The sequence below is a fragment of the Dermochelys coriacea genome, chromosome 11 (genome assembly GCF_009764565.3).
Source record: "Dermochelys coriacea isolate rDerCor1 chromosome 11, rDerCor1.pri.v4, whole genome shotgun sequence".
NCBI lineage: Eukaryota > Metazoa > Chordata > Testudines > Dermochelyidae > Dermochelys > Dermochelys coriacea.
In genome coordinates, this window is record NC_050078.2 from 44846081 (window position 1) to 44869736 (window position 23656).

The window sequence follows — 23656 nt, forward strand, 5'->3', positions numbered from 1 at the left end:
TTGAGCCCATTTATTCTTCTTGGATGTCTCTGCCCTCACTTTGAAAATAAGCTACTGCACTACTTGAATGCCTGGAAGTACCAATCAAGCCCTAAAGAATTAGCAGGCGACTAGTAAGTGTGCTTAAATTGAAGCTAACTGTTCAAAAGCCTGTTCTAACTGGAATCTATTTATTCTTAATTAGGTTGCCATGATGACGTAGTTAAAATTGTGGAATTAGCCTGCAAACATAATCTTTGCATAATACCATTTGGTGGTGAGTATTGTACCTTTTAAAAATTTTGGCAGGGTAAATTTAAACTATTAAGTTACATATTTCTTTAAGTTCAATTCAAGTGATTAGTGCTAGTGGCATGAGGTCATGCCAATAAATCGGTCAACTCTACACAGGTGTATCTTGAGCATTTAGAGGTGTTGAGTATATATTTATAAAGTACTGTTTAAAGAAGTAGTCATATGTCAAGACTTTGGCAAGGTTAATAATTAATTTAATTTTGAAGACAAATAGATCCCATAGAATTTATAATCTTATTTGCTGTGCTTGGTTCACTGAAATCTAGTGGAAACCTTTTACATCGGTCAGCATTTGAATGTCTCACTATATAAGATGAGCAGTTTATTCTTTGAGGTGGCATCTGCATATTCCCACTAGCACTGCTGCACTTTGGGTACCTTCTAGAAGAGCAGTTTCCGTTTGGGCCTGAATGAGCATGCAGCACCAAACATTTGGAGCAGAAGTTACAAGAAGACATGCAGGCAGTTCCTCCTTTTTTGGCAGTTAGCTGCGGGCATATATTTTTCTCTTGGTAATTTCATCAATAATCTTGTTGAGGCTTTTTAGACAGTGAACTTTAGATAGTTCATTGCTCAGTTATATTCTTGGATCATATTTGGCTCATTTCTGAAGCATCAAGTCAGTTCAGATTCCTGATGTCTGAGCCCAAGCATTTGATGTGCCTCAGAGAAAAACATTCCTTGGTATAGCATTTTACACGTTTGGCCTTTTATACAATAGGCTCAAAAGGAGAGGCACATTCAGATCTTGACACTTCTCATGAAGGAAGGTCTTGTGGCCCGACCCCCTCAGATATGTCCTCAGTACAGAGATGGAGAGGCCTTTCAGGTCCTGTGTTGGGAAACAGAAGACTCTCCAGTCCTGGAACTGACACCTTTTGTAAGCTTCAAGTCAGAGCAGTGTCAGGATCTGGGGCAGTTCTGGCATTGAGGAAACCACTTCCATCATCATCTGTCTGGTGCCTAGATTTGTCAGTGCTGGAGACTTCAAAAGTGCCTCTGTCCTCAAGGGAGTCCGTGTGTTTGTACAGACTCCCCATTTCTGAAGTCTTTCAGCTCTGTGGAAGCCTCTAACTGAGCTTGCGTCTATTCATGCCAAACAGAACTGAGAAACAGGGTCTTGGTTGGGGTTGACATTTTTGGAGACCTCAGTTGTGCTCTTCTTTGCCCTTAAGCATATACGGGTAAGAAAATGGGGCTAGGAGAGAATCTCTGCCTTGGAGCATTCTGTGCCATTACAAAAGAGAAATGTTATCGCATATCCAGGGAGTGCAATAGGCAGATTGGAGGCCCCTTTTCTGCCTCTCAATTCCAAGGGGGCCTCTCTTTAATTATTGCAGAACTTGAGGATTCAATCAGTCTTCACCCTTCTTTGGTGACTAGTTAGGTGACGACTGTCAGTGGGCCTGTCTCTTCCAACATCGGACTCCATTCTGTGCCAGAATGATCTAGTGGAGATCCATATATAGATCTAGATAGGAGTGGCCAACCTAAGCCTGAGAAGGAGCCAGAATTTACCAGTGTACATTTCCAAAGGGCCAGCAGCACCTCTCTTCTTCTCCCCACCCCTGGCTCCCAGAGCCTCCCACCCACTGGCAGCCCTGTGGATCAGCACCTCCCCCTCCCTCCCCGCACCTCATCAGCTGTTTCATGGCATGCAAGCGGCTCTGGGGGTGGGGGAGGACCGAGGGCACAGCAGGCTCAGGAAGGGGTGGAGTGGGGGCAGGGCCTGTGGCAGAGCCAGGGGTTGACCAGTGAGCACCCCCTGGCATGTTGGAAAGTTGGCATCTGTAGCTCCAGCCCTGGAGCCAGTGCCTATACAAGGAGCTGTATATTAACTTCTGAAGAGCCGCATGTGGCTTCGGAGCCACAGGTTAGCCACCCCTGATCTAGAGCAGTGATTCTCAAACTAGGGCCGCTGCTTGTTCAGGGAAAGCCCCTGGCAGGCGGGGCCAGTTTGTTTACCTGCTGCGTCTGCAGGTTCGGCCGATCGCAGCTCCCATTGGCCGCGGTTCGCTGCTCCAGGCCAATGGGGGCTGCAGGAAGGGCGGCCAGCACATCCCTCAGCCCCCGCCACTTCCCACAGCCCCCATTGGCCTGGAGCGGTGAACCGTGGCCAGTGAGAGCCGTGATGGGCCGAACCTGCAGACTAACAGGTAAACAAACTGGCCCAGCCTACCAGGGGCTCTTCCTGAATAAGTGGCAGCCCTAGTTTGAGAACCCCTGATCTAGAGGATATTCCAGAGTCTCTTGATTTGAAATTCTTTGTTTTGGGGCTATTTGGTTTGGCCTGTGTGCTGTCTGGCTTGATCTTCCAGGTTTACCTGGACAACTCAAGGAACAAGGCAACTTCACCTACCAAGAGTGAACATTACATGAAGAGCTTGCTCTCAATTCCCTGGGGTAACTTTATGCAGACTCGTTTTTCTTCTCCTCACTTAATCAGTGAATAATGTAGCCATATTATTAGAGACCTTCCTCAACTTCTTGAGGATCAGAGGACTGTTAAAAGGGTAGCTGAGATCTGCCTCTTTAACTCACAATTCTTCCTCTTCCAAAAGAGTTCAATTTCAAATTCAATTTCCTTTGCTACATCCATTTGTAGAATCTGTCTTTTACCCCACCTCTGGTTGGATTCCACAACAGGTATTTCATATACTCCTCTCTAGGTTCTTATGTGCTCTTTCTAGCCTTTGAGAAGTCTGAGGTCTCGAGCTGGCTGCTATGCAGTATATGACAAGTGCCTTAGATTGATATCTTGGTAAAAAGGGGTGTGACCTTTGGTTTTATTCACACACTCATGCAGTTCTACTCTCTCAACTTGGCATCTAGATTTGATGCTTGCTTTAGGATGACAGCTTTGCGATTCTTGTTTAACTAGAACTCCTCAGCCCACTTTCCTGGGGCATTGTACTACTAGTAAGACTCTCATGAGGGGGAACATGTAGAGGCCACTTGAAGGAAGAAAGCTTACTTACCAGTAACTGTGGCTCTTTGAGGGTAGTGCTTCTCTATATTTGCACCACACCTGCCTTTTCCCTCTTTAAAGTTCTATTCTGGGGTTTAAAAGAAGGGAATGAAATGGTTGGGGAAATTGATGGCCTCCTTTAGCCTGTGCTTTGAATGTTTGGCATGACAAAGTGAAATTTGTGCAATTGAACATGTACTCCTTTTGTGAACTTTCAAGAAAATCTGAAACTCCAGGGGAAGCTCCCACAAATGTGAATGTGCAAATGTAATGCACTCTCAAAGAAACAGTGTTACGCCACCTTTCTAAGTGACGCATACCTCATACCTAAAATGTATGTCTTAGTTAAATGTGGATAACCAAGATCAAGGGAAACTATTTCAATCTAAGTTGATATCTCCAACATTTGCAGGAGGAACAAGTGTTTCTAGTGCTCTTGAATGTCCTGCAGATGAGAGAAGAACTATTGTTTCATTGGATACGTCACAAATGGTATGTAATACAAATTTTAGGGGAAACCTCAGAGGATGCATCATTTAAAATGTACTGAAAATGTTTTAAAAGTTAACAAATTACTCTAGTATTTGGTTATTACCTGATGCTGCAGGAGTGAAAAAGGGGGAAAAGAAGTTTGCCCACAATTTTTTTTAAATAGCTTCAATATTTTATTATATATCCAAAAGCAAGTGGAATGCAACTTTGAAAAGCTGTATCCTAGACGTAAACTATGGTCACTGGAAGCACACCCTGTTCAGAGAGAGAGAGGTCCAGCATTGTTCTGTTGCTGGTGGTGGTAATGTATATTTTATGATGACCATTGTGAAGGAACCTTACAAAATAGCAGTACATTTTCTTTTCTATTGAATGCGCCTTGTATTCTTGCTAATAACATGTGAATTTGCAGGTTACTGTTTAAAGTAGTAGTATACATAAATTTGTTACAAATAGACAAATGCCAAAAAAAAAAAGTGTTAAGACTTAGCATTTCGCCCCGTGTAGAAGTTACAGGGGTCTTAAAGGGACAACAGTTTGCTAATTGTACTTTGGAAATTTTTGCTTGCTACAGTAACAACACCCAAGATTATTGTAAGTGAAATATTAGAGGGAGATATTCATTGTTTACTACCTGCATTTGAGTGCACTTTGCTTAGTCAGTTTCACTATGTAGTGTTTTTTGCACAGTAACGTTTACAAAACACAGGTTGGCAGGGGAGGACTTATGAATGGTCCGTGGTAGTACTTTGAACTAAACTTTCTTTAAATTGAGTAGATTTCAAGTTGACGGTGTCCCTTTAAATCAGTGAGTGGATGTATTATATGCTACGTTGCAGAATTACAAGGAGACGTCGAGTTTGTCACATGCTTAGTGCTATTGAAACTTTTGTTTTCTGTATTTACTAGTTTTTTCCATTGGTAGGAGGGATTGTACACTTGTAAAAACAGTTTTGTTGCTGTGCAATAATCAAATGCTATCTTTCAGAAAAGACATCCTATTTTTAATCTAGTATTGTGTTCTGTAACATTTTGCAAAGCTGTGTTGGCTTGCTTCTCCATTCTCCATCACTCCTCAGAGCACTTCATTGGCCTGGGAGCAAAGACTGGGTTTTGACTCCTTTTCTATGACACTTCGGGTGGCAGGGAAGATTGCAGCTTTCTCTTTCAACCTGGCTCAGGGAATTTCTCTTATAAAATAGCTGCTCCTAGTGGAAGCTGCTCCTTGCTTTTACAGGCATCCTGAATGGAGAGGAATTGAGGAGCAGAGACCGCAGTGCTCACATACGCGGACCAGAAGTGATCTGTGGCCCACCGTTTGGGAACCTCTGGTCAAGGAAAAACAACTTTTAAGTCATTAATTGTGCTATGATGCTCTTCTCAGTCATCCAGTTGCATTAACAGTAAATGAGTTTACTGTGACTTGATTAGTTAATATATCTGTTATGGACCTCGGATGTCATTAGTGAAACAGAGTAAGGTGAAAAATATTGTTGTCTGAACTACAAACTGGACATCCCTCTGAACTAGGGCTGTCGAATTATTGCAGTTAACTCGCGATTAACTCAAAAATTAATCACTATTAAAAATATTACTCACGATTAATTGCACTGTTAAACAGTAGAATACCAATTGAAATTTAACTATTTGGATGGTTTTCTACATTTTCAAATATATTGATTTAAATTACAACACAGAATACAAAGTGTACAGTGCTCGCTTTGTTGTTTTTATTCAAATATTTGCACTGTAAAATGATAAACAAAATAAATAGTATTTTTCAATTCACCTCATACATGTACCATAATGAAATCTCTTTATTGTGTAAGTGCAACTGACAAATGTAGATTTTTTTTTCTTGCATAACTGCACTCAAAAACAAAACAATGTAAAACTTTAGAACCTACAAGTCCACTCAGTCCTACTTCTTATTCAGCCAATTGGTAAGACGAACAAGTTTATTTACATTTACAGGAGATAATGCTGCCGGCGGCTTATTTACAATGTCCCCTGAAAGTGAGAACAGGTGTTTGCATGGCACTTTTGTAGCTGGCATTGCAAGGTATTTACATGCCAGATATGCTAAACATTCATATGCCCCTTTATGCTTTGGCGACCATTCTGGAGGACATTCTTCCATGATGATGACGCTTGTTTAAAAAAAAAATGCGTTAATTACGTTTTGACTGAACTCCCTAGGGGAGAATAGTATGTTTCCTGCTCTGTTTTACCTGAATTCTGCCATGTATTTCATTTTATAGCAGTCTCGGATGATAACCCAGCACATGTTGTTCATTTTAAGAGCACTTTCACTGCAGATTTGACAAAACACAAAGATGGTACCAATGTGAGATTTCTAAAGATAGCAACAGCACTCAACCCAAGGTTTAAGAATCTGAAGTGCCTTCCAAAATCTGAGAAGGATGAGGTGTGGAGCATGCTTTCAGAAGTCTTAAAACAGCAACGGTCAGATGCGTAAACTACAGAACCCGAACCATCAAAAAAGAAAATCAGCCTTCTGCTGGTGGCATGTGACTCAGATGATGAAAGTGAACGTGCATCAGTCTGCACTGCTTTGGATAGTTATTGAGCAGAATCAGTCATCAGGATGGACGCACGTCCTCTGGAATGGTGGTTGAAGATGAGGGACATATGAATCTTTAATGCATCTGGCATGTAAATACCTTGCTATGCCAGCTACAACAGTGCCATGCGACCGTCCATTCTCGCTTTCAGGTGACCTTGTAAATAACAAGCAGGCAGCATTATTTCCTGGAAATGTAAACAAACTTGTCTGAGTGGCTGAACAAGAAGTAGGACTGAGTGGACTTGTAGACTCTAAAGTTTTACATTGTTTTATTTTTGAATGCATTTATTTTTTGTACATCATAATTCTACGTTTGTAAGATCAACTTTCATATAAAGAGATTGCATTACAGTACTGGCATGAGGTGAATTGAAAAATACTATTTTTTTTTACAGTGCAAATACTTGTAATCAAAAATATAAAGTGAGCACTGTACACTTAGTATTTTGTGTTGTAATTGAAATCCATATATTTGAAAATGTAGGAAACATCCAAAAATATTTAAATGGTATTCTATTGTTTAACAGTGCAATTAATGGTGATTAATTTTTAAATGGCTTGACAGCCCTACTCTGAACGTGTAATAGGTGCCTGTTATTCTGGTAAGGACACATTGCAATAAAAAACACCATTTAAAGAGAACTTAAACACTGTTTCAAAGAGTACCACTGAAGAGGAACAATGATATAACATGCATAAAGATCTGTTTTCTGAGGCACTGAATGATTCAATTAACTTAAGCTCCTCAGATCAGTTAATTAAGCTGCATGTGTAAAGAAACTCACCTTATCCAATCACCTATTTCAAGCAACCCTACCAAATGTAAGCTAGTGCTAAACAAGATCTCACAACTTGCAAACACAGGAGCAATAGAATTGATATCCTCAGAAGAAAGGTTTTTAGGGCTGTACTCCATATTCATCATCTAGAAACATACACAGGGATGGGGGAGTCAGAGCCCTCCTAAATGTCTAATGACTGAACAAATGGCTGAAATGATCAGATTCAGGATGGAGATCCTAGTCTCAAGTAGCACCCCGTCCAAAGTGATTCCTTGCCTCAGTGGACATAGATCTACACATCCTCAAACATCCATGTCACCAGTGTCCATGAAGATTTGCATATTGCATGGCCCACTACCTGTATAAAATACTGCCATTCGGCCTTTCGTCTGGTCAGGACCAGACTCGCATCTCTGAGCACTCTCCTCTGTCTTTTCCTGGATGACATTTTGAACAGAACTCCACCCAAAGAAGCAGCATACAGTGCCACAACATGGATAGTGGAGCTGCTTCAACTGCATTGCTTTGTGATAAACACCAAGAAAAGCTCATTGATCCCTTCCACAGAGAGAGCTCAGCTGGGATGGATATAGGCGTGTATGGCCAAAGTTTACCCATCACTGGACAGATGAGAGAAAATCCAGAACCTGGTATCTGTTAAGGAATACACAGCTATCCACAGCTTAGTATCTACAGCCACTGGGCTTCCTAGTCTAATGTATAGAAATGACCCCCTGGCAAAATCCCATATCAAGCATCTCCAGAAGGCTCTCCTCATGGTGAGGAACCACAACAGGAATGTATGCAAGATAGATGCTGATCCCAAACCAGGTTCTCCCTTGGATGGTGGATGATCCCAGAAAATGTCCACACGGGTCTTACTATATCTCTTCGAGACCGACATACTCAGCCAGCCTGATGAGGTGGGGAGCATATCTGAAATAGCGAACAGTGCAGGTCACATAGAACTGCATAGAAAGGAATCAGCATCAACCTCTTGTAGATCAGAGTGGTGAAGCCCTTTGAAGGTTCCAAAGCCACATACAGGGCAACTACATTCTGGTGTGTCCTGATCCTGTCATGCTTAATGTCTTTCTCAGAGTGGTGAGAGACCCATATGAATCAAACCCTGTGTTCACAATCACAGGTTTTGGAAAAAAAGTTACTGGCCTGGGGTGCCACGTTCCTTATTGCAGATGTCAAAAAGGCTTTGAGTTATTGGGATAAAACCAAAGCACTTAGGAAATCAAGAAGTCAGCAAGATATTTGTATCCTTTTGGTATCTGTCTAAAAAACGGCAATTTCTTGTAGTGCCAAAGTACCTCATGGTCTTAAAGCTAAAGCAATGTTGAAGACCTGCCTCAGTAATGTTTCTACCATAGAAAGCTGCAAATCAACACTGTTGGGTGGATCTGATGCTTATTTTGAGAGCAGTTCCCAGTCCTTGTTTAATGAGAACTCCTCAACCCACCTTTCTTGAGGCCTGTCATTCTCTCTAGACTTCCACAAGTGTGAATACATAGAGCCAGCTTGGGGAGGGAAAAGTTACTATGGTAAGTAACTGCTTCTTCAAGAGTGTTCTTTGCATAGTCACACTGATCACCTTTCCCTTTTCCTGAGTTTGACTTCAATAGAAAGTATGGGTTTCGTGGAAGGAGCTTGAGGTGGCTGGGGCAGTTCATCCCTCTTTACCTCTGTTACAAAGGTTTGCTGGTTCAAACAGGCACTGGTTTTCAGAGGATTCCTGGGGCTCAGCAGTGATGAGATCCCCACACCTCCAAGAAAGAGCCTATAGATTTAACCTCTGGGCCACATCTGTGATTTTTTGGTCATCAGAACTAATTTTTACATAAAACTAAAAAAATAAAGCTTTGGGCCATGACACGTTGACACTGTGTGGTACAGAGTCTGGTAGATATTCCCTATGTGTATGGCAAAGATGCAGTTTTACTATCCTTATAATATTCAGTTACAGAAACAATCTAATTTCATTCAAGAGATCAACAGACACACACTTAGTACAATTACTACTTAGATTTTTATTAGTGAACTATTAAGTCATCTATATTTATTGTAATATACTAGAGACCAGTATATTTGGCATCTTAAAGCAAATGATTTAAAAAAATTGCCATTTTCTGTGTCTTCAAATCATCTTCATGATGTCACTTCTCATACGTTTTTCTCTGCCATCCTGGACAATGGGCTTGCATTTCTTATTGTTAGGTGAAGGGTGTGGGGGGCAAAGCTCTTGTGATGCCATTCCTCCTGTTACGGGGGCTGTCTGACTGAATTTGCTGATCCAGTTTTTTCTCCACCAACTCTTCTGGCTTGGCTTAGACTTCTAATTCTTATCTCTGGTTATTTTTTCCCAGCCCTTTCTTTTGTCAGACTAGCTAGTTTAGAGTTTGATGCATTTGTACTGAGGCTTTCTCTCTTCTCCTTATGTTGATTCGTGCATTCTGGAGTGAATGTAGAGCATAGCCTACTAGTTGTAGTAGTAACTATAGTGCTCAGTGACTTAAATATTTAAATTTAAGTTAAACTGAGCTAGGCTTGTACTTACCTTGACAAATACCTCATTTGTAGTTTTGTCATCTTGATGTAAAATACAAGAGGGCAAGGGCCATCCATGAAGGAATGGAATTTGAGCTGCCTAATTGAATTTGCTTTTTACTCCTGGGCTGCATCAGAATTTTTTTTTTATTCTTAGGTACTGAAATTTAGATCGTTCAAGATAATTGAATCCTTCTATGCCAGATATGAAACTCCTGGATGCTCCTCTTTCTCTAGAATTTTGTGATACCTCATTCTCTCTGGTTTTTCTTCTTCACATTGCTGTGCCTACACAAGCAAACTTTTCAGCCATAATTTACCACTGATGCATCTCCATTTACAGTAGCAGCCATGAAAACAGTATTGTAGACAAGACTACATGACATGAAGGTAAAAATGCCTGAGTCTTGTCTACTCAGCTTCTGCTGCTGCCACCATAGGTGGAGCTACACCGTTGGGAAATTACAATTTATAAGTTTGTTTATAAACATCCTTTGCGAAGCAAGCTCACTTATAAGTAAATTCCAGAACTGTAGTGGTCTAACATCAGATATATATTTTTTTTACAACAGAATCGAATTCTCTGGATAGATGAGAAGAACTTAACTGCTCATATAGAGGCTGGCATTATTGGACAAGATTTGGAAAGACAGGTATTCTCAATTTCTTATGAAATTTGCAATATTTCTTGTTTCAGGTTGATTATTCCTACCTTATTAAAGTTGTTTTAGGTGTCCAAGTCATTGAATTGTATTCTAATCCTTACACAAATTTTCATGCCCACTTTTGCTTACCATTTATGCTTACCAAATTTGTAAGAATTATATCCAAAGTTATGGACTGTGTCTAACTTTGGATATTTGTTAAATTTTAATTGGAAAAATCCTTGCTAATCTTAGATGCAAATCCCATGTGAAATATCCCAAAAGTGAGCTGTCAATTTTTAGCATGCAATATGTGCTTCCATTTGAGCGAAAGTGTGGCTGCAAGGCATCACACTTAGTATCAAATGCATACAAGTATGAAACTAAATATATAAATCTGCATTATACATTTCTGATATCCAGCCAGGTAGATGGGAGCTTTGGTGACTCTGAGGGAGAAAATTAAGGTAGTTTGGAAATACATAGTTAAGATAAACATATTTTCAGAAATTTGACTTTCTTGTAAAGTTAACCGAAACTCTACCCTTCTTGGCTTTTTAATGGTGATCTTCCTAATTAAGTGTTCTTGTAAGAATGTTTAACTTTCAGCTACTGATATGTGCTCTCAAATTTTAAGGTGAGATTAATAAAATCCTGGGTCTGGAAATTAGTTGTCTTTGCACTCTCTTGTAATGGAGAGAAGTTTTCCTTATTCTAATGTCTGGAAGTGATTCTAAAGTAGTCATAGGGCAAGTTGAGAACTCTTCCCAGGGGTAGGTTGTAATATTGTACGTGGATGGAATTTTGGCCTCGCTTTATAAGTTAACTCATTTCTCTTGGTTCAGATGCTCCTTTGGACAAGTAGTGATAATACCTAGTTCTTACATACAGCTTTTCTTCAAAAAGAAAAGGAGTACTTGTGGCACCTTAGAGACTAACAAATTTATTAGATCATAAGCTTTCGTGAGCTACAGCTCACTTCATCGGATGCATTTGGTGGGAAAAAACAGAGGAGAGATTTATACACACACACACACACACACACACACACACACACACACAGAGAACATGAAACAATGGGTTTATCATACACACTGTAAGGAGAGTGATCACTTAAGATGAGCCATCACCAGCAAGGGGGGGGGGGAGGGAAAGGAGGAAAACCTTTCATGGTGACAAGCAAGGTAGGCTAATTCCAGCAGTTAACAAGAATATCAGAGGAACAGTGGGGGGTGGGGTGGGAGGGAGAAATACCATGGGGAAATAGTTTTACTTTGTGTAATGACTCATCCATTCCCAGTCTCTATTCAAGCCTAAGTTAATTGTATCCAGTTTGCAAATTAATTCCAATTCAGCAGTCTCTCCTTGGAGTCTGTTTTTGAAGCTTTTTTAGCCTACCTTGCTTGTCACCATGAAAGGTTTTCCTCCTCTTCCCCCCCCCCCCCCCCCCCCCCCCCCCGCTGCTGGTGATGGCTTATCTTAAGTGATCACTCTCCTTACAGTGTGTATGATAAACCATTGTTCCATGTTCTCTGTGTGTTTGTATATAAATCTCTCCTCTGTTTTTTCCACCAAATGCATCCGATGAAGTGAGCTGTAGCTCACGAAAGCTTATGCTCAAATAAATTTGTTAGTCTCTAAGGTGCCACAAGTACTCCTTTTCTTTTTGCGAATACAGACTAACACGGCTGCTACTCTGAAAGCTTTTCTTCAGTATATCTCAAGTAGATCAGTAGACCCTAATAGATGGGCTGGGGCCATCTGGATCCTGGCCCCCACAGGAAGTGGGGCTCTGATCTCCCTAGATAAGGCCCACAGATCTCCGCTCACAGGAGGCAGGTATGGGGAGGGGTTCAGGCACGCCCATGGGCAGAGATCCACAGCTCCCAGATCACAGGGGAAGGGTAGGAAAAGACCTGCTGAAAGGCAATCCCTGCCCCACCCCTCCCCCTGAACCTAGCCTACACCTGGTCAGGCTCCAATAGATGGGCAGGGGTCATTGAGATTCTGGTGTGTGCACACAGGGAGAAGGGCTCAGAAGGCTCCCTATCGTGGCACACACCAGAGGGGAGAATGTGGGGTTTACAGTGGTCCCTGTCCTTCCCTGTACCCCCTATCACACACCCCCACGTCCCCCTTCCTGGTGTCCTGCCCATCACCGGATGTGCACCCCCCCGCCCATATCACCCATCCGTCTCTGTGAGGATTTGTAGGTGTAATTTATTCTCTTTTCAAAAAAATAATTTTAGCACCTTCTGAATATTCTATTCTCAGATTACACTTTCCAAAATAAAAAACAAACACCTTTTGATAGAGGCAGACTCTCTAGCAAGATGCAGCCTTTTTCTTAATTTCAGATTGCTATTGTTGGATTTGAACTCTCAGTGCTTGGGTTGTGTAGCTCAGGTCACTGGCTGAAACTTCCACCTTGAGCTATTCAGGCCTCGTGAGTTAGAGCTAGTTTTCAACCCCTTTCTCCGCCCCCATGCACAGTGTAATCTGTTTGTGTGAGCCTGATGTGTGCCTAGCTGGAGAACCAAAAACTTTGGCAGCTAATGTATGTATTTGATTTTCCCCAAAGAACTAGTGGGTGGCATGCACTCTATTTGGGTAAGTCTCTAGCATTTGAGGCCCTGGTGCAATAATCTCAGTCCTGGCTTCATCTCTATCTATACATGAAAAAAGTTGCCAAAATGTATCAACTTTAAATAAATAAATAAATAAAAGCGGCGTGTGGCTTTTTTTGGGGTGGCTGTATCTTGGGAACCTGGAGGTCAAATGGCTCTAAAATGTGCTCAGTCGTCAAGCCCCATTCTCCCAGAAGGCACACCATATTTCAAGGCAATCCAAGTAATCACGTGGATTTTGGAGCATTTAATAGTCTGTTTAAACAGAAAGTTGGTCTTAATCTTAATAATGATGTAACTGTAGCAATGTTTTCTGAGAAGCCCCAGCACCCTTCAAGGTCTGTGTTCAACTATGTACAACTGGTGGTAGATGTTTGCTTAACACCTTCTGGGGGTACACTTGCTTCCAGTGATAAAGCAGGTGAGAGTCCAAAGCTAGCTGCCGAACCTCCCTAACGTGGAAGAGAGCAATGAACTACAGGTATGCCATGGAATGGACTAATTGCTGACTTAAGAAACCCACCCTTTTAAGGCATAAATGTATTCTTCAGTACACCTGTAAGAAAAGATTCTGAAGCAATAAGACTTCTGATAAAGGAATTTAATTGAAGAGCAGCTTTTTATTAAGGGGTAAGGGGTACTATAGCTTTTACCAAAGAGATGTGTCAAAGACTTTACCAACAGAACCGTTGCTGGTGAGAGAGATGGCCTTTCATTCCTCTTATTTTATATCCTCTTATCACTTGATGTAATATTTTAACCTTTTCAAATCTCTGGGTTTTTTTAAAGGTTAGAATTAAAATGCACAGAGCATATTCCCTTAATTTAAATGACATTTTTGTAGGCTAGTAACTTCTGATATTTCACCAACTATTCCATTCTTTAAATGCCGTACAATTTTTCCTCCTTCTAGAGTATGGCATAATAGTCCCTCTCCTGCTGCAGCTGCCTTTCATAACTTGCAAATTGAAATAGTACATTAAACTTAAAATTCTTGCAGTTTTTCCTTCAGAGCTGCTTCTTGACTAGGAAATGGAATTTTGAATTGACCTTTCAGTGGAAATTTTCCTCACAGTAATATAAGGCTCTGGCTGACAATCTGGTCAGTGCTGAATATAAATTTGTATTCGTGGTAAGGTTTTAGCACATTAAATATATTTGGGAACATTAAATATGTTAGGGACTTCACTATGATTTCCTGGGTATGAAGGAATACAGAATTAGGCAATGTGTTAAACTTGTAATATATTTTTATTAAACAACTTGATTTGCAAGCTTATTAAAATATCAGTGATTAAGTTAATAACAGAAAATACTAAAGGGGGAGACCATTAAAACCAAAGTGTTTGGGTTGTGATTATTTTTAATTTAAGCACAATGTGCTTAACATTGTATCTGATATATAAATAGTCCATGCCCACAAGAGCTTATACTCTGAAGGGCAGATGTAGGGTGGGGGAAGAAGCACTGAGCAACACAGAGGAGGGAATAACAGGTTTTTATTCACTACTTCTCAGCAAGACTTCTTCAGTAAGTCTTTGGAGAATTTTTAGGAAATGGTAGGATGGCAACCACATGAAAAGGGCAGCATAAAAAAACGATGGGAGATGGAAATGAACAAGGTGTTAAAGCTGGTATCTGTACTGGAGCCGATATGAGGGTTGGTGAAAAGTTCTGAAAATGTAGACTGGAAAGTAAAGACTAGATCAAATGTAATGCAGTATGCAAGGTGGAACCAGTGGGTGAAATCAAGTGTAGCATGGGGTGGTGGTGAATGTTAGAACAGTGGGTGAAGACTATATATAATTTTAGGTTTCAGAGTAGCAGCCGTGTTAATCTTTATCCGCAAAAAGAAAAGGAGTACTTGTGGCACCTTAGCAACTAACAAATTTATTTGAGCATAAGCTTTCGTGAGCTACAGTTCACTTCATCGGATGCATGCAGTGGAAAATACAGTTGGCTGTAATTTGGATGAATTGGAGGGTGACTGATCTGGGTTTAGGAGGATGGAGAGGAAAAAAGATGCAGTAACTCTCAATATAGGAGATGGCCAGAGAATCAATCAACGTCTTAACTATCAAGCCAGAGAGGAAGAATTGGATTCTTGAGGAGGCAAAACAGCATACGTGGTCATGGCTGAGATATGTGGGGAGAAAGGGAGAGGAGTTTGACTCTCAGTTTATAGGGCTGGGTTGAGTAAACAGCAATAGAGGTATGGGGGAAAGTGGAGATAAACTGGGAGGGAAAATAAAGATGATTTCTTGTTATGCTTTAGATGCCAGTGAGCCATCCCAGGAAAAAAAAATCAATTAACAGTATGAATGACTACAAAAGTGATCTCTTCCCCTCCCTCCCCCCCGTGATATTCTACTGTTCATTGTATTATCATTTGCACTGACCCCCCCCCCCATTTGGTAAGGCAACTCCCATCTTTTTTGTGTGTGAGAGAGTGAGAGAGAGGGATACACCTGCTACTGTATTTTCCACTCCATGCATCTGATGAAGTGGGTTCTAGCCCATGAAAGCTTATGCCCAAATAAATTTGTTAGTCTCTAAGGTGCCACAAGGACTCGTTTTTGCTGATAGACTAACACAGCTACCGCTCTGAAACTTGAATCCTTGTGAGCAGATGAGATACCTTGAGTGACTTCTAAAGAGAAACTGCAGGAGAAGATGGATGGTGAAAGAGAAAATGGTGAGAGGAGGGTAAAAGAAATAGTGCCAAAGAACAACAGAATTAGGAGGGAGGGAGTGTTCAGTTATCAAAAATAGCAAAAAGATCAAATGTGGGGTAAAGCCTTAAGATTTATCTAGGTAGAAGTCATTGAAGACCTTGGAGAGAATTTTCAGTAGAGTGGAGAGAACAGAAGCTTGATTAGAGTGTATCCAAAGCTGAGTTAGAGGAGGGGAAACTTGGAAGTTGTAAATGGCCTGTCTGATTATTTTAAAGTGAATGAAAGAAGATATGTGGGACAATACTTGAAGATGGAATCAAGGGCCTTTCTCAGGATGTAGCTACTAGATCTTGCTTGTAGTTTGAAAGGAAGAAGCGAGAGCAGACACTGAAGAAGAGTGAAAGAGGATCTTGAGAGGAAATGGGGCAAGGGGACAGATGGAGGGATTGGAGGTGCAGAGCAGGTGAGATATTGGCAAATGATGGGACTCTTGGGTCATTAGGAAACTGTTCTGTAGACTGTTCCTTGAAACAACTTCAGTTAGGAGAGCCAGCAAGTTCCATCCTTTCTTTGCTGATCTTTCTTATACAGACCTCTTTAAGTATACATTAGTTCTGTACAACCTGACACCAAATTAATCCCTAGTGCGGTCACTGACTTTTGTCTGAATCAGATTATCTATAATAGTCTTCCTTAAAGATGCATTGGCAGCCAGGGAAGTCAGGTTACGCAAGGTAGATGCTGAAAGGGGCCGTAATAGGACAAAACATTCTATAAATCCCCTGGATTATTTATGGTTATGGTGGGCAGAGGGCCATGCTGTTTCCTCCCAATGCTTGTCCAAGTGCTTAGAATCCTGGGTAGAAACATGGCATACTTGGCTAGATCCAAGGCATGCCTTCAGAATGTCCCAGTTTATGGAAATGCTCTGCACTCTTGGGAGATTCCCATGTAGGTGTGGACTGAGCTGCAGGCAGATCTGTATTTGAAGGAGCAAAGTTACTCACCTGGGAACTATAGCTCTTCAAATAGAGTTTCAGTACAGATCCACACTACACACTTTCCATCTACGCTTTGTGGCTGATGGACTTGGAGGTGGTGGAAGGGACATTGTTATGCGGCACCATGTCTCCTTTTTTTTCCCCAACCTTTTCTTCCATGGCTTGACATGAGGTACATTTTTCTAACATGCTTAAGTAACTTATTTGAAACACATTTGAAAAATTTCCACAGGTCTGCATATTCAAAAATGATCAAGCTAGATGAGTCTGATACACAGATGTGCACCCAAAGAGTGGCAGTGGGTACACCAAACCCACAGTATCAGAATTTTGAGTTTAATTTCTCTTTTTGATTGTATGCGTAATTGCCTGAAAGTTCTATGCAAGAGTATTAGAAATAGCGCTACCTTTTGGCTCTATGAAAGGAAAAAGTTGGATACCTTTTGGAGTCTAATAATGCAATTTTTCATGGTCATGATTTTAATTAATGAGGAGTTGGAAGATAGCTACTTTTTTTTTTTTTTTTTTGCAAGTATGACAACTTGCATTCATAATGTTGTGTGGCTTAAATAGCTGCCATTTCAGAATAACATTTTGAATATTAGAATGGCTTCATTCTTAAAGGAAACTACTTTTCAAACTTAATTCCTAAATTAATTATTTTTAGCTTAGAGCTAAAATCTTTAGAACTAAAATGAACAGGCTGACAGATGTGGCAATGCTTATCTAGATAAGGGCAGAAGAAACCTCAATGAAGCTGAAAACCTGTGTGCCAAGTCAGACCTGTATTGAAACTACGAAAATATTGAAACTCAAATGCTGGAATAGAAAGATGTGAGTTTATAGGGTTTTTAAAAATGACTTTTATATAATCCATTAAAATGACTTGTGCTTTGTAGCAGATCTGTTAATGAGCAAGGCAGATAGATTTCCTAAAATATTAAGTTGCCTAACACTTTCTATTACAAGACCCTGTTCACAGTTGCTTATTACTCTGCAAACTTTTAACTGTTTGGGCTGAAATTTAATTATTCTGGAAAATGTCAGCAAAAATGATTCATCTGTTTCTCAGAACAAGTTAGGAAAAAGCATTGTTGTGCCCATTTAAAAAAAATCTTAACCATTTTGTTGAGAAGCTGTGGAGCCTCCATGCTTTGGAGCAGGGACTTGAAATTTGGTGAGGGGTTTTTCTTTGCATCAGGGTTGGTCAAATTTGACCAAGTTAAGAGTTGCTGAATGACAGTTTGCACATACTCAGTAGAGGCCTGTTCGTTTTGCCAATATTGCTGAAGATTTCATCTGAGCATGCTCAATCCCAGGACTGCATGGGCTCAGCAGGACTGTGCCTTCAGTTGCACCTCCAGGTATCCAGGAGCCATGTGGCACTGGAGCGGAGTGCAGGGAGACTTTCCTGTGTGCTTAAAGTGCCCCCTTCTGGCACCCAGTGAGGAGGAGGAGGATTGGAACAGCTTGAACAAAATAAAGGGGGGGGGGGTGAGGAGCCAGGCATGGAGAGGTATTACTGGGAGGAGGGAAGGATGGTATCGGAGGAAGACATGCTGAAGGGGGTCAGGGAGAAGGTTAAGCAATGAGCCTATGATCCCTTTAGAACCTGGAATAGAACCCAAGATTCCGGAGTCTCAGTGCTTCTCTGCCAATATCTAGAACCCTGGGTTTTATAGCAAATACAAAACACTTAATAAAAAAAAAAGAATATAAAACAAAATTAATTGGAAAAAATTCACCTTTCAGTAGTGGCTCCTGTGGCTCGGTGCTGGGCCTGGCTCCCCATACCAGATGTTGTGACCTGGCACATAGAGTTGCAGCACCACTCAGGTTTGGCCTGGCCACCTTCCCATCATGATGGGGGTGTGGGCAGGTCAAACCTGTGTGGTGCTGCAACCCTGCTATTTGGTCCTATTATCCCTATCCTCAGGGGATAATAAGACCAGATAGCAGGGTTGCAGCACCGCTCAGGTTTGACATGCCCATACCCCCATTATGTGAAGTGGATTTGGTTTGCAATCCCCACACCCTCCAGGGCCCGCCCACGCCACTCTCCCCTCCTCCCCTGGGTGTAGGAACCATCTCTCTCCTCTCCCCCCCCCCATCCCTCACTCTTTGCTGGATCAAATGAAATTCCAGAAAAATAAAACCATTATATTTATTAAAAAAAAAATTCTACAGGGATATACAAATAGCTGTGAAGCCTAGTGCAAAACATACCTTACCTTCCTCTAGTGGCTGGCCTACATAGGGTGACGGCCTACTACTGCTATTACTTGCTTTGTTGGCTCAAGTGGGAGAGCTCATGGATTTAAAGGTTCCAACTTCGTTGAACATAGATTTTGTTTTTTCACTATGGTTTTTAAAAACAACTTGGACTACATGCAAGAAACTACATTAAAAAACGTTGAGATTGAAAACTCAAACAAAAATTAGGAAATACCAGAATTAGTTGCCTTTTGACCTTAACTTGCCCCTTCCCCCACCCACTCCACGTATATGTAATTAAAGACCATCATAATGAATAATCACATTTTTTCCCAAGACTTCTGCCTTATTTAGTTGTACAGTTGATGTGAGCTGTAGCTCACGAAAGCTTATGCTCTAATAAATTTGTTAGTCTCTAAGGTGCCACAAGTACTCCTTTTCTTTTTGCGAATACAGACTAACACGGCTGCTACTCTGAAACCAGTTGATGGAAGCTATTTGTATGAAGGACCCTCACCTTATTTGTTGGAGTAGATGGAAAGTATGTAGTGAAATGAGGCAGGGGATATGAGGAAGAGAGGATGGTCCTGTGGTTAAGGTAGTTGAATGCCACCTTGAAAACTGCCTTCTGCTTCCACCACAGAGTTCCTGTGTGATGGTACTCACTTAAACCAAAATTTTCACTAATGACCTCTAATAGTGTGTTCCTCATTTTCTGGGAGTTCCCAACTTGACACAGGTTCCGGCTTGCAGTGCCAAGCGCTCGGCACCACATCTAAAGTCATTGAAAGCTGTGCTCTGAACAAATGATGTGCTATAAAATGCTAATTTCTCTGAAAAATCAGGCCATTGGCATCTCAAATAGAGCACCCAAAATTAGTGTTAAGTGTTGACCCTAATCTCTCTGCCTCAGTTCCTAGATCATCCATTGAATAGCTGCTCATTCACTGAGCACTGTCCAAACAGCTGTGCACTGAGACAGCAGTCCTGTGGGGAAAAAATAGTTTGTTCATGCAATTAAAGACTAAAATAAAGCATACACACAAGGGGGAGGTTGAATTAAGGTTGTGCAGGCAAACTAAATTCTGGCATTGAGTGCTACTTTTGAGTGGTTAACTTTGCAACCTTAATGTTTTTAAAGTGTTTTCAGACATAATAGTGTGCATGCACACAAGCATGTGCGCATGCATATGCACATGTGTGTACAAATATAGCTGCTGTCCGTTGCCTAGATAGCATACTTGAAAATGGCAAATGTTTAACTGGATCATTATCAAATTGGTCAACACAAATAGATGGTCTCAAGTATAGTAAATGCAGTTGGTGGGGTCAGTACCATTCAGCACAAGATTGCTTGGCTTTTTACATTATTTCAGTGGGACAGCTTTGGTGTTGCATTTTTAAGGGGATTCAATCATACTCGCGTGTTGTACAGATGGCAAAGCCAAGCTAATATAGAAAAATGAGAAACAAGTAACTATTTAATGTACAGGAATGCATGATCTGCATTACAGATTTGTCTTTGGTGTTGCATACAGGAAGCCCAACCAGATGGCTGTGCATTAAAACACATTCCTTCGTGAGAGAATTAAATACAAGCAATTTGCTCAGAATTTCTGCAGACTTCTATTGCACATCACATTAGAATAGAAAGAACAAAAGATTAAGTGCTTTATTTATTGGAAATGTTTAAGTGAAGTTGGAAGTTACTTATCTTTCTCCACATGTATTTGAATCGCATCTTTGCAAACAATAGCGGTCCTTGTTTTAAAGTGTGTGTGTGGGAGGGGGGGATGATAAAACTAGCCTCATGGTATGATGTACTGTTTAGCATATGCACAGTAGAAACAGAACCACTTAATTGTATCAAATTTATACTTAAATTTCAAGAGTTGGCTCTTTGTACCTGAATAATATTGGTTCAAGATACTTATTTTTTTCCTTCCTATCGTTAGTAGGTTTTTAATCTAAAATGTTTAAAAAAATATGTTGATTACTAAGCAAAAACAGACTATCTTACACCAGTAGAGTATTGCTTTCTATCTTTAGCTTGGTGAGAGTGGTTACTGTACAGGCCATGAACCAGATTCTATGGAATTCAGCTCCCTTGGAGGATGGGTGGCCACACGCGCATCAGGCATGAAAAAGAACATCTATGGAAACATTGAAGATCTGGTAATTTTTTTATAAATATTTCCTTTTATCTAGTATTTCCCTCCAATTTGAAACATTCAGTTCTGGCTTCTGTAAATTAGTCCTAATTGGGACAGACAAAGTGGGGTGTGTGTACAGCAGTTCTTTTAAATTACCTTTATATTAAGGCTGCTTAACATTTGGAATAAAGCACTCCCTTTTAGCAAACAGTGGAACTATAATATGATTCTGTCATCACTACTGTAAATTTTCTCATAAATAAAACGTTAGTAAACATTTACAGTAGTGACACCAGAATCATATTGTAGCTTCATTGCTTACTAAAGAAGTGCCTTATTCCAAATTTGAAGCAGCCTTAATATAAGGGTAATTTAAAAACTACTAATGCATCACCCATTCTCTCTCTGCTATATATACGGGTGGGTGTGTGTGTGTGTGTGTGTGTGTGTGAGGGACAGAGAAATTAGGCAGACTAAACTCTTTATATAAAAAGTATTGTCACCTTCTGTTTTGAAGCTTCATTGAATTTTTGTCGCTGCTGCTGTGTTCTGTGTTGCAAAAGAAAAACAGCTTTCTTGGGGAGGGTTTTTTTTTTTGTTTGTTTTTGTTTTTTTTTTTTAAAGGAAGGATATGTTCCTGTCAAAATCTCAGCTGGCCAGAGTCCTTGCCCTATTTTTTTTAAAAAAATCACTTTTAGAACAGAATATCTTTCATACCAATGGACCAATATGTAACTAACTGGATTTTGGTAGGCACGGGGGCAGGGAGAGTGGAGGTGGAAAAAGGTTTTGTACAAGGTGAGGTTAAATATTTTGATGGCTTACATTGTCTGTAGCTGCCAAATTTTTTTGTCTAGTAGTGCTTTACAGGACTGAAACAGTTAGGGTATCTGAACAAAGATGAATTTTTCTCAAGATATGACACCCGATTGTGCCCTGGTAACTGAGGCGCCCTTCTGTTTAACTTGTGTGTGCAGGGAAGAGTTATGCCAAATGGCTGGGGTATCTCTAGACCTTAATTTGCATCAAGCTAAACTTTGGCATGTGAAACCATCTTTCATTGGAGGAAGAATAATTTTCAAATCCATTTTAATCCATTAAAATGTACATATAGTTCAGCACCAGATGTATATTTACTTGATATTTGAATTATGTACTTATCTTTAAAAATGGTAAACAATTAGCTCTTAACTTTTTTGATGATGGTCCTGCAACCTACCTGCTGGGTTGGTAGTCCACTAAAACATTGGAGAATGTGGTATGTTTAATAATAGCCAGTTGGCTGATGTGCTTTAATCATTTTTTTGGTACTTTGCATAACAAATATTTAATAATGACTTATTATTTGCATGTAGTGAAATCTTCAGATAAATTTCATTTTGAGTCTATTTTGTTTCTGAGCTTGCTGTATCTAAATGTTTTTGTTGTGTTATACAAACTGCTTAAATAAAAGTGCACTTTACTATGTAAATATGCATGTTATGAAACTGTCTTCATGGTCTTATGAAGAGCTCAGGAGAAGCCATCGGGTTATATTGTTGAGCCACACATACATTTCAAGAGTCTTAAATTTCCATTGTGGCTTCAATGCAGTTTGTTGAATTTAAGATGCTTTCAAATTTCCGATTTTATTGGCTTTGAAAACTCTTACAGTAAAAATTTATCTCCATTATTTAATTCTGATATAGCAAGAAATAAAAAATTTATATAAAAAATACAGGTGTACAGTAAGCAATCTGGACACATTAGAGTAGAAACAAATATAGTGAGTTTAAGGAGGATTTTTAGCACTCTATCTGGATTGTCAATCTCCTGCTATCATGGTAGACTTAAAATAAGTGTTCAAATGTTTACAGGTAGTGGAGTTCTTCTGCTTTTTAGTCAAGCTGCTACGTAAAAATGCATTTGCAATAAATGTGGATTTTTTTTCATTTCCACTGGAAATAATTTTTATGGTGATACTCTCCTCTGTAAGCCAAATTTAACTATGTTAAAATTGCTATATCTGATAGATTGGGATTCTAAATAATTTAAAATTCCTTCTCTCTACTATTTTCCTGTGATATAGTAAGTATCTATATGTGAGAGTTAACCAATGCAATCATGAGGCATAAACAAAAGGAAGATACAGGCTAGGATATCATCAACATCATAATATCATGTTGATATTAAACATCAAAATGTTTAATTGTAGATTTACTGTGGATGCATACACAAGGGACAAAAGAGAAAAGTCTGATTTGTCAAATGAGAAGAATCTGTGCTTTCGCTGGCTAACTGAATTGTATTAGATTTATTAGTTGCTAGCAGGTTACACCACAATTTCTAGGGGGTAATTTTATAGGAGTTCCAAATTGTATAGTATAATTGCATCAAGTTTAAGTTGTATTTTGTGGTAAATGGAAATTTTAATATGAATATATTAATCCATATATGTTAATTACTTCAGTGTTAAATACTGAATGAATGTATAGTCATCGCTGTATAATGTGTTATAGGTGGTTCATATAAAAATGGTAACCCCAAGAGGAGTAATAGAAAAAAGCTGTCAAGTACCTCGCATGTCAACAGGACCTGACATCCATCATTTCATTATGGGATCTGAAGGTATAAACAAAAGTAATATTAAGATATAGTTTGTGAGATTACATCAGTTTCTGTAA

The 23656-nt window shown here is 40.0% G+C and overlaps 1 protein-coding gene across 3 annotated transcripts in view; it reads left to right on the top strand.

Annotated features, from left to right (window-relative positions):
- AGPS (alkylglycerone phosphate synthase) overlaps nucleotides 1–23656 on the top strand; it is a 159501-nt gene that overhangs the window by 56505 nt on the left and 79340 nt on the right. For all 3 annotated transcript variants that reach the window (XM_043505391.1, XM_043505392.1, XM_038422213.2), the window contains exons 6-10: nucleotides 185–256; nucleotides 3675–3754; nucleotides 10252–10332; nucleotides 20890–21015; nucleotides 23492–23600. In XM_043505391.1, coding sequence (XP_043361326.1) covers nucleotides 185–256; nucleotides 3675–3754; nucleotides 10252–10332; nucleotides 20890–21015; nucleotides 23492–23600 — 468 coding nt within the window. The remainder of the gene's footprint in view (nucleotides 1–184; nucleotides 257–3674; nucleotides 3755–10251; nucleotides 10333–20889; nucleotides 21016–23491; nucleotides 23601–23656) is intronic.